The sequence below is a fragment of the Anopheles stephensi genome, unplaced genomic scaffold (genome assembly GCF_013141755.1).
Source record: "Anopheles stephensi strain Indian unplaced genomic scaffold, UCI_ANSTEP_V1.0 ucontig5, whole genome shotgun sequence".
NCBI classification, from domain to species: domain Eukaryota; kingdom Metazoa; phylum Arthropoda; class Insecta; order Diptera; family Culicidae; genus Anopheles; species Anopheles stephensi.
Window position 1 is genome coordinate 19,237 of NW_023405416.1, and position 11,081 is coordinate 30,317.

Sequence of the window (11,081 nt, forward strand, 5' to 3'; positions counted from 1 at the left end):
CAAAAGTGAACATTTTTGATTGTTTATTCCAGGAAACTAACTCAAACCGATGCATGTTCACCTGTTCAACACACAACGCACGTGTCAGCTAGGAGAGCATTTAAATTATTTATAACACAAAACGTTGTCGAGGGACAAATGTAATCATTTCCAATTCCTAAAAATCAATTTCTACTCTAAAAATATAAAGCAAACCTCATACTAGCACGTACGCCCTATCTAACAATTGATTTCTGGCGCTGGTGTGTATTTACGCACCATAAACCGAGCCGTCCCATATTCTATCAATTCGTTCCAACCGTGATTGTTGACCTGGATTATTGGCCCTTTTTCTGTTTCTGCATTCGCCCAGAATTGTTGGATCAACAACAAAAAACGGATGAGATACGCACGACCAGCCGTGCAGCTACCAGATGCGCTGGAAAACATGTAAAACGGATGGTAAAAAAAACCTGCTGCAGAGACACACACAGAAAAAAGTCATCCCTCCTTTCACAGTGACTAATTGATGGTGAATATGTGCATGCATGTGCGAAGCAAACATTCCATTTGTAACATCTCTCGGAAGGTGGAAAGTGCAGGGATGCACACGCAACAACCGGGACACGTGAGCAACAAAAAAATCTTTGAATACAAAATCAAAACTAAACCCTGTTTGCTCCCGGTTTGTGTGTGTGTAGAGGGCTTACGGTTTTGTATTTACATCGCCTATTAGCATCGAGTGCCGCATGGCTGTGTATTAAAACCCTTCGTCCACACTCAGCCGATGTGGATCGAAAAACATAACCTCAACCTAAGCCCTGCTGACGATACAACAACGGCTAAGCCCTGTCCTATCTTGCAGCTGTTGTCCGTTCGGTTGAATTACACTCACTATCATTTTGGGTAGTTCTACTGGTTCAGCACTGACCTAATGGTGTTAGCTTAAAAGTTCCCAAAATCGTCGTCCACCATGCACGGTGTTTCAGGTGGATGATGCTTGATGCTGTAACTCATCCCCTCATCGTTCAAACTCCTGCACAATCCCGGTTCAATGAGGCCTTGGCAGAGATACAGTACAGAGCCCAATGTCGACTAACCCAAATGAACTGTTTTATATTTTTTTCCAAAAACACCATTCACCAACCGGACCTAGAAAGTTGCTAGGGTACAATGTCTGATGTCAAGTCAAATTTGAAACCCATCGGTAGGCGTTTATGAACACCGAACAGAATGTAGCAACCGCAACCCGACTCACAAAGCGACTGCCACAGCAATGCGCCCCAACTAAATCCCAGCATTCCCGAGTCCGTAGGCTGTGCAAAACTGGCGCTGTAACCGGATGTGAATGTGTGAAAATTATTCCACCGGACACATTCCACCGACAACGGTCCAGTGAGGCTCAGCAGACGACGACCGGCGCGGCGTGTGTGCGAGGAACACCAAATTAATCCTCAATCCTATTTACCAATATAGCCACCTGTTTCGATGCACCGGCCAACGCTTTCTGTCCGGCATAATGACCCGCTGTACACCACAAAACTAACGATTTTAACGATTATGTTCATCGTTTAAAGCTCCGGCCGGAAGTGAGATCGAGGCCGTAAACGAATAGAAAATGGGATGGTTGACCATGACCGTGTCTCAAAGGGGAACATGACTCCCCTTTTTTTCGGGCTTAGTATTCGTACTGCTGAAGGGGGAATTTTTTGTTGGTGAAATACTGTCAATATAAATCTGATGAAGGTCAAGTCCTACCGATGGTAGTACACTCCAACCGGCCATAATGTTAATCCCGTACTTTAATCCCTGTTAAGCAAATGTTCTGACGGTCAGGATTTTGCCGGTGAACATTCACACGCTTGGACAAGATAAATCAAGCACAAAATGAAGAGTGTGTGTGTGAATGATTTTTCGATTCAACAGGCACGCACCAAAGATCAGTTTGGTGTTTATGTAGTTTTTTTATATCTTTCAATCAACCGTAGCGATAATTAAATAAGCCACAATCGCACGTTAATCGCTCCATGGCGAGATGGTGATTAATCTTTTTTGTTTTTGACATGCTGTCTTAATGTGAAATGCGTGTACCTATCGTTCATTCTCTGGTAAAGCACCGAAGTGGTTTTAATTAATTATTTGTCAATGATCCTTAATTTAAGTAGGGCCATAGAGAGTGCTATTATTCGTTGCTTTGAGTACATTTTTCAGTTGAAAATTCTCCTCTTCTGTTCTGTGGAACCAGAACCTCGAGTGATCCTGGCCTGTCATTGCTGGTAGTTCTTGGCAGGCCTTAGCCCTGTCTTGTGAAAGACTGGCGTCGCTAACAACAACCCACAATCCTCAACAACAACATAACAAACACGCTTGCGTCTACCTTTGCTTTCGTAACCATAGCAACTCACCTCTTCAAACAAACAGACAGCATACTACCGGTTCTTCACTTCACACGTAATCAACAACATGGTAAGCAAAACTCACCCTTAAATTGTGTTAAGTGATTAAAATAATCCCAAAAATTCTTACCCCTCCAGATACTTTCTCGTACAAAATCCGAATCGGCCAAAGGGAACCGCAATTCGGCCGGTTCCGGAACGGTGCGCACCGTCACCATACCTTCGTTCGAAGAGTTTCTTCTCAAGCGAGACTACATCGGAGCGAAAACTGTCCTTCAGGTACAAAGCTTCACTCCTTTTCCCACTGTAAACGAACCCTCAATGCCATACGCAATCTTCCTCAGTGCTCCAAAGATTATGACGAAGTACCGGAACAGCTGAAGCAACTTTGGACGGGATTTTGTGACTTTCACATCGGCGAGTATAAGCGTGCCCTGCAGCTGTACGAAAAGATCTACGCCGCAGACGGTTCGCTGAAGGATGTTGCACTCAACATTTGTGTGTGCATGTTCTATCTCGGCATGTACGATGAGGCGCAAAAGCTGGTCGAGGAACTACCGCAAAGTCCGCTCAAGATACGGCTACTGTTTCATCTCGCCCACAAGCTAAGCGATGAGGATCGGTTGATGGAGTTGCACGGTTCACTGCGAGACGTGGTAGAGGATCAGCTCAGCCTGGCCGGGATGCACTATCTGCGCTCCCACTACCAGGAAGCGATCGACATCTACAAGCGCGTCCTGCTCGACAACAAGGAGCTACTCGCGCTAAACGTGTACGTAGCGATCTGTTACTACAAGCTGGACTACTACGACATCTCGCAGGAGGTGCTCGATCTGTACCTGAACCAATTCCCCGACAGTACGATCGCCATCAACCTGAAAGCGTGCAACCGGTTCCGGCTGTTCAATGGAAGAGCGGCGGAACAGGAGATTAAGCATCTCGTCGAAAGTGGCACATTCGGGGCGGATCTTATCCAGCACAATCTGGTCGTGTTTCGCAACGGTGAAGGTGCACTGCAGGTTTTGCCCCAGCTGATCGACATCGTACCGGAGGCACGGCTCAACCTAGCCATTCACCATCTGCGCCGTGGCGAGATCCAAGAAGCGCACTACCTGATGAAGGAAGTCACACCGACGGTACCGCAGGAGTACATCTTGAAGGGGGTGGTGCATGCGGCACTCGGGCAGGAAACCGGATCGAAGGAGCATCTCAAGAATGCTCAACAATGTCTGCATCTGGTCGGTGGGTCAGCGTCCGAGTGTGACACCATCCCGGGGCGGCAAAGTATGGCGTCCGCATTTTTCCTGTACGGCCAGTTTGAGGAGGTGCTCGTGTACCTCAACTCGATCCGCAGCTACTTCGTGAACGATGATACGTTCAACTATAACTACGCCCAGGCGAAAGCTGCCACCGGGTACTACAAGGAGGCGGAAGAGCTGCTGCTCCAGATACACGACATCACCATCAAAACGGACAGTACCTTCTCGATGGTGTTGGCTAAGTGTCACATACATGCGGGCCATGCGGACCAGGCATGGAACATCTTCCTCACCAAGGATTCGACACCGGGTGCGTTCGCGCTGCTGCAGCTGATTGCGAACGACAGCTATCGGGTCGGCGAGTTTTGGATCGCGGCGAAGGCATTCGATACACTGGAGAAGCTCGATCCGAACCCGGAGTACTGGGAGGGTAAGCGGGGGGCTTGTGCTGGTGCCGTACAGGCCATTCTGGCAAAGCGTGGCAGTGGAGCACCGCCCGGTGGTGTGTCTGAGATTATTTCTCTGCTGAGGGATTCCACCAACGCTCAGGCAGAAGGAATGCTGCGTGTTGTTCGGCGATTTGCGAGCAGCATTAAGTAAGCGAACATCGACCATTACTAACGTATCCACGAAACGTTCTTCACTACGCTGATAAGCACGCACACAATGCAAATGAGCACTCAACCAATATGAATGGCACACATCCTCGAAAAAGCCATTAATGTATAGGCGCCATCGATGTACGTTGCAGTTCGATTTATAGGCAAATAAAATGGCCGTCCGGATTCGGAAGGTGTAAATTCTAGACTTATAATCCCATTCTCATGCACAATAGCGCAGTGCTGAATGCTCCGCTTTTTAAAAACTTCTCCCCTAACGATGTGGTTTTACTTCTGGCTTTATGAAGTGTGTTTTTCACTCGACATCAATTCACTTTTGCAACCATCAAATGAAGTGCACCGCTCCGTGGTAAATCGATGGCCGTGAAACTTTTGGCCGGCAGTCATTTTTCACCCGGCAGGGATGCCACGTGGTACGCGTGGTATTCAATGGCCTCCCTCCCGCTTAACTGCCAAAGTGCAGAGATTCAAATTTTATCTCACGCTGCCGCGATTTATGCGCTGCTTATCATTCATTCACTTTCATAAAGCTGTCACGACATTTTGCTCTTCGCTCTTCAGCTCCAAACCTAAATTAATTTAAACTTTTGCCTAATTAGCTTATCCTAGCGCTGAAATACGAGGAACAGTAAAATGGAGAATGGTTTACTGGCCAACCTTTTCCAGAAAGTTTTAAACGATTGCTCCGAAGGTTTTGGTTTCTTCTTTTTTTCGGTGAGTACAATTTATCTACATTGTTTTATCTTTTGTACAAATACACTTCACCATTATGCTGATTTTACCTTGCCGATATTGCTTAAAGTTTATAGCGGGTTCTTATCATGATTCTTTTCAATTTGTTTCATGAATTGTTGGTGTGTGTGTGTGTTTTACTTACCTGACAAAACCAAATGCCGCTCAAGTTTGCTAAATGCAACGGTAGAATTATGGTAAATGGTGCCGCATATTATCTACCAACCGGAAGCTGCTCGTAAGGTTCAACAAAAGGTTAGGAAGTTTACGCGGAACGGAACGTGAGGAAGGAACTAAGAGTCAAAAATTTGAAAAGCACCGCAAGAGCACTCTTCTGGCAACCGCAACGACAAAAACCATCTGCCACCTGACGATGAATGGAGCAAACTTTTTCTCGCCACGATACTGTCGGCACGATCTGCTTCACGAAGAGGTATTGCACTACTTGCAACGGACCAAATTGTTAGTTGTGCATACAAAAGCAGCTTTACCGATGCTTCCAGCGAGACGTACCGGTCGAAAGTTTACAGTGCTTACGGTTACACTCACTCGGCGTGTAAGAAATTGCAGGACACTTGAAAAATGGGCATCCGGTGTTGTATTATGGTTGGAGAATATATTGCATGTAATCGAATTCTGTAAATTATTTTATTCAAACTAACAGCAGAGAGCTGTAGTGAAGTTGCAACAGCTGTTTTGTCACACCAAGATTGGACGAAGCCCACAACTTTTACGTCCATATTCTAGCAGTAGAGCTTTATTATCCCGGCAGGTTCGCTTTCCCATATCGTAAGTCAAGTAGAATAGAATCGGTCACCGTTGCCTAATATGACGTTCTTCATGTACTGCAGTAACTGAACAAGCCTGCTTCCGTATCAATCGGGATGAAGCGATGACGTGACCAGCCTACCGGAGCCTGGCGAGTCTAATGCGCTGCACGATGGTGAGATAATCGTACAGCTCGTAGAGCTCGTCATTGTAGCGGCTCCTCCATTGTCCTTCCACACACATACGGGGCCAAAAATCCTCCTGAGCATCTTCCTCTCGAACGCTAAGGCTAAGAGGGCTTCGTCAGTTTTGGACAGAGTCCATGTCTCAGAGGCGTTTGTGAGAACTGGGAGTATAAATGTTGTATACAGTCCCAGCTTCGTCCGTCGCGACAGGTATTTAGAGTGGAGAAGTTTCCTCAGGCTGTAGTATGACCGGTTGGCAGCCAGCACCCTTGCGCGTAACTCAACATCAATGTTGTTGTCGGTGGGTTGACTTTTGACCCCAGATAGGTGAAGTTTTGGACGACTTCGAAGGTACGGTCACCTATCTGTACATCACCCCTGCATAAATCAGTGTTTGCTAGCAGGGCCGCTGTTGGTGCCACCAACATTTCAGTTTTCGCCTCGTTAATTTCCAACCCGAGGTTCTGTGCCGCACGCTCGATCCTTTGATAAGCTTCTGCTACATAGGGGAGCCTCAAACCAATGATGTCTATGTCATCAACGTATGCCAAGACCTGGATTGACTTATAGTAGATGGTCCCCGAAGTTTCCACCTCCGAGTCGCGGATGGCTGACTCTCTAGCGCCAGGTTGAAAAGGATACAGGCAAGCCCATCTCCTTGGCGCAATCTTCTCCAAGATTTGCCGCATCGTGAAGATCTGGTCAGTGGTTGATTTTCCGTTTCGGAATCCTCCCTGATAGTTTCAGACTATCTCTTAGACGAATGGGACAAGTCGAGCCTTGTAAGTTTAGGGAGAAGATCTTGTAGGCGGTATTCAACACCGTAATACCCTACGGTATTACGATGATGAAACTACACGACGAATTTAGACCAAGTAAGGCACTTAATCCTTCAGTATCCGAGAGGATCGTCTTCCTAGAGGTGGTCCAGGCAACTTGCTTTCGAGGGGGATGGATGTCTTTACCGACAGTAGATTAATTTTAGATGCTCGTTTTAGAGTCTCGTTACCTCTAACATTAATTGGACGAGATCGTGAAGCCCTCATGGGTTCTCGGTTCAGATACCTTCCATAATATAGAATATTGGCTTTTTAAATGTTATCATACAAATGTACTTATCCACGGCCTGGGTTCAAATCCCGGTTATGTGTCTGAAGACATTCCTGACTAAGAACTATTGAAATCTCCTCAGAATACTGATCTGATTTTTCTGTGCCACAAGAATGCTAGAAGCTCCCAGATAGGCCATAGCAGAAAGGAGGTTAATAAGAGATTAGCCCATAACCATACAATTTTTTTATTCGGTAGCAATACGGCCAACCAGAACCTACTATCACCGCTCGTAGACGTTTCGGTTATAAATTAATTAATTAATTAATGCTTACGACATCGTCTCGTCCAGTATCTAATAAACCCATTTTTTCTTATAGAGAACCGTGCCCCCTTTCGGCTGCTGCACAGTAGAGCATCAACTTCCAACGCGAACCAGTCACACACATGTTCAGGATGATTTCGTGTTTATTTCAAAGAAGGAAGGTAGGTTTTTCATAAATTACACCGCAAACCACCCGCCGATAACGCCCGGGACTAACGTCGGCGGATTTTCTGATAAATTGCACTCTTTCGTGAAGTATGTTTTGTCGCTCCCTCCGTAAAGCCGCTTTTGCATCGTTAGCTATTACTTTTGCTACATTGTTTTTGCCTCTTTTTCTTCACTCTATTACAAAACTGAAAACAACATTTAACCTATCAACCTAGGGGACGACATTGCCGCGCACGCTAGCGCTCCGTTGACACAGACTTATCTAAGCTGCCGGTCTGTGGCCGACATGCCGTACCATGGTGAAATATGTTTTGCCTATTACCTTTACCGTACCTGTAAAGATCCTAGTTGCAGAGACGGATGGACCGTCCCAACGAACGAGCATTCTCACAAAACGTGTGTCCACATCCGGTAATTCTACAATCATCAATAAAAATTAACAAAGAACAAACGTTACCGTCACTGTAGAAAATGGATGCGCGCCAATCACACTCTGCGTACGTGTTCCATACGCGCCGTCCTATGTATTTAGCTTTGTGTGGGTGTAAGTGTGTGTGTGTGTGTTTTTATGGGGGTGCATCCCACGTGCTGCTGCAAAAAAATGGGGCCCATCCGTTGCAACAGTTGCGTTCAGCTGTCGTGGTCGAAAAACCACGATTTGGCTGCATTTGACTAGTTGTGTAAACTTTGTAATTTATCACAAGACGGTGTGTTGATGCTTTGCGCCTTATGGTAAAGCTCTCGGTCGCCAAAGTTTCGTGCCTTCATTAGCATCGTGTCTTCTGCAGGGATGGATTCGAGAGAGAGAGAAAAAAATCGGGGGTTAAACACATGAATATCAGAGTCGAACAGGAAGCAAAAACAGATCCAAGCACGTACTATAGTTTCGCTCCCGGTAGCAGGAATGCTTTAGATTGTTTAGATATTCCTCCTCCACTGAAGCTTCCAGCCGACCGACCGATCCCTGATACTCGGAGTGAAAGTTATCCTTCACATAGTACGGTATCTTCAGCTGGTTCGTTTTGCGTGCGACCGAAAATTTTCTGAAAGCAACAAAAACGGGGCTTAAAATACACTCCCTTACACTTGGCAGCCAAGGGTAACTTACTGGCTCGGTGAAAGGCTGTAGATTGGATCCGAAATGAAGAACGACGACATCATAGACAGCGCGAGAAGCAGTATTATGGGCAGCAGGTTGATGAACGCGGCGATCCCTGATTGGGGCTGGAGAGAAACCCAAACAAAACAAAAAAAGGGTCGTAATTATGGGAATCTGAGTTCCGCGGGCCAACAGGACTGGCCTACCTCCCGGTACTGCTGCTGTTCGGCTCGATGAAACCGTCTTTGGCGTGTGTACACGTGCTGGGTAGGAATTTCGGCCCCGAAGAACATGTTGAACAGTTCCTCGGCCGTAAACTCGGTCTCGAAACCGCGCGTGTACGCATAGTCGTACTGGTAGCGCGTTTTGCGCGCCGTCGGCTGATGATGTTCCTCCGGACCGTACAGATCGTACGAGCGTCGCTTCTCCGTATCCGTTAGAATGGCGACCGCATTGCCGATCGCTTTAAATGCTTCCACCGCGCCCGGTGCATGGTTCTTGTCCGGATGCAGCTGCAAGGCCAGCTTCTTGTACGCTTTCTTGATGTCAGACTCGGTCGCATCCTTCGCTACCTCCAGCACTTCGTAATAATCCTTGCACCTGAAGAGAAAAGCAGCCAAAAGAGGGGGAGGGTGGGGGGGTATTATTGATTGTTGTAAATCGATTTTTCTTCTTCCTACTTCTTGATCCGTTTCACTGCCTCCAGCTGTTCCGGTGTGTATTCCGCTTCGTTGCCACTTTCCGCCTTCGGTGCGGAACCCTTTGCCGTGCCTCGCTGCCGCACGCCATCGTCGGACGTGTTGCCGGATGTGGCGCTTTCCGCGTACGCTCCGCATTTGATTTTGTTAAGCAATTCTGCAAACGTACAAATCGGATCAGTGGTCAGTGCAGGCCTAGCGGTGGGTGGTCAAGGTGTTTCTATAACGGCACGCAAACGCACGGTACCACTACCACCTACCTTTAGCCCGTTCCGTCGGATGGAGTGTAATCGATTTGTTTAGAAGTTTTTCCGCTTTCTCGATTTTCCCCTCGGCCAAGTACTTTACGGCCCGCTCGACGCAGTCCTCAGCTGCTTCCTTGTTCATGGTTTATTTTTATCCTCTATCCGGTAGCTATCCCGAACCACCTTTAATTGGGAAAGTGAAGAATAGAAAAAAAACAACACACACACACACAACGACCGAGTCAGAAGAAGTGGCCCACACACGCAATACGCAGCACGATTGCGATTATTACGCCAATACGCAAACAAACCAACTCCCGTGCAACTGCCCCCGTCAGCGGGGGCGCTTGGGAAATACGCACCACGGAAATATGTGCCTTCGGCAAAACGGCAAACTGCACTACTGGTTAACGCAACGAAGCGGTAATACACACACGGGAGAGAAAAAAGTGAAAATTAGCTTCAATCTAATCGACACACTTCCCAAATCTTGTCATTATCTTTCGTCTATTGTCTTCTTCTTTATTTGGCGAGCGATTTCGATATCCCATTCCTCATGTATCCTAGGATGAAGGTATTTTTTCATAATTATGAGCTAGCTTTCTCTTTCGCACTCCTGGATTTGATACTGTGTTTATCTCATGCCATCCCTGTCACGCAGTGGTCGTGTTGTACGAATGTCAAGCAATGCATTTAGAGCGCGGGGTTCAGTTCTCACCAGGTATAGCGGGACACATGTACTTTGAAGCCACATGACAAGGGGTGCTTCTACTAGTATGTGTGTGTTGGTGGAAAAATTCCCAGATTCGTGTAAATTCCGTGTTTTGGGAGCTTTGGGAGTATGTTTACAAGTTTCCTAGAGTTACTGATTTAATTACATTGTGAGGGTATTTTATAACGACATGAAAAAGTAAACATTATTCAAAAACGAGCCCCAATAATAAGAATTGGTAAAAGACTCGAGAAGGCCCCCCCTAGAATCTTTTGTGTGCAGCACTGTGGCCTGTCATTTTTGTTGTACAGTGGAATTTCTGTATGGTCAAAACCCATTTGATGTAAACATTGTGCATTGTTCCTTAATACTTTTAACAGACAGCGAGTAGAACTTGATACAACACATTGTAACAAGTGGTTTGAGATTATGATATTCGGTAAAAGACTCGAGAAGGCCCCCCCTAGAATCTTTTGTGTGCAGCACTGTGGTCTGTCATTTTTGTTGTACGGTGGGATTTCTGTATGGTCAAAACCCATTTGATGTAAACATTGTGCATTGTTCCTTAATACTGTTAATGGACAGCGATTAGAACTTGATACAATACATTGTAACAAGTGGTTTGAGATTATGATATTCTTATGTTTCCTCCTTTGCTGAATATCAATGCAAGGTAATAAGTATTTATCGAATTACTGTTCCGTTACCGTCCGAGAACGCCGTGAATGTTTTAGGCCCGATTGTTCACCCCTAGTGCGACCGAAAATTAGTACGAAGCCCCTGTAAGCCAAAATGAATGGAAGGGTTAGCGGAGAAGGGGTTTTAATCAAATAATAACAATATTT

General features: G+C 46.3%; 2 protein-coding genes across 2 annotated transcripts; one reads left to right on the forward strand and one right to left on the reverse strand.

Moving 5' to 3' along the window:
- Positions 1-2,339: 2,339 nt before the first annotated feature.
- On the forward strand, positions 2,340-4,418 carry LOC118517103 (intraflagellar transport protein 56-like). The gene is made up of 3 exons (XM_036062961.1): positions 2,340-2,445; positions 2,514-2,654; positions 2,720-4,418. The coding sequence occupies exons 1-3, from the start codon at positions 2,443-2,445 to the stop codon at positions 4,232-4,234; spliced, it is 1,659 nt and encodes a 552-aa protein (XP_035918854.1). The 5' UTR covers positions 2,340-2,442; the 3' UTR covers positions 4,235-4,418.
- Positions 4,419-7,439: 3,021 nt separating this feature from the next.
- LOC118517104 (dnaJ homolog subfamily B member 12-like) lies at positions 7,440-10,103 on the reverse strand. Its single transcript, XM_036062962.1, has 7 exons — positions 9,887-10,103; positions 9,540-9,707; positions 9,262-9,436; positions 8,788-9,181; positions 8,591-8,706; positions 8,362-8,525; positions 7,440-8,264 (listed from the first exon to the last, which is right to left on the reverse strand). Exons 2-7 carry the CDS (start codon positions 9,664-9,666, stop codon positions 8,155-8,157), a joined length of 1,086 nt encoding a protein of 361 aa, XP_035918855.1. The 5' UTR covers positions 9,667-9,707; positions 9,887-10,103; the 3' UTR covers positions 7,440-8,154.
- Positions 10,104-11,081: the final 978 nt, after the last annotated feature.

Coding starts and splice junctions, on each gene's coding strand:
- LOC118517103 (XM_036062961.1), top strand. Junction 2,655..2,719: donor GAGCGAAAACTGTCCTTCAG/GTACAAAGCTTC, acceptor AATCTTCCTCAG/TGCTCCAAAGATTATGACGA.
- LOC118517104 (XM_036062962.1), bottom strand. CDS start 9,666: ATGAACAAGGAAGCAGCTGAGGACTGCGTCGAGCGGGCCGTAAAGTAC. Junction 9,182..9,261: donor GCAGTGAAACGGATCAAGAA/GTAGGAAGAAGA, acceptor TTTTCTCTTCAG/GTGCAAGGATTATTACGAAG. Junction 8,265..8,361: donor CTACCGGGAGCGAAACTATA/GTACGTGCTTGG, acceptor CCATCCCTGCAG/AAGACACGATGCTAATGAAG.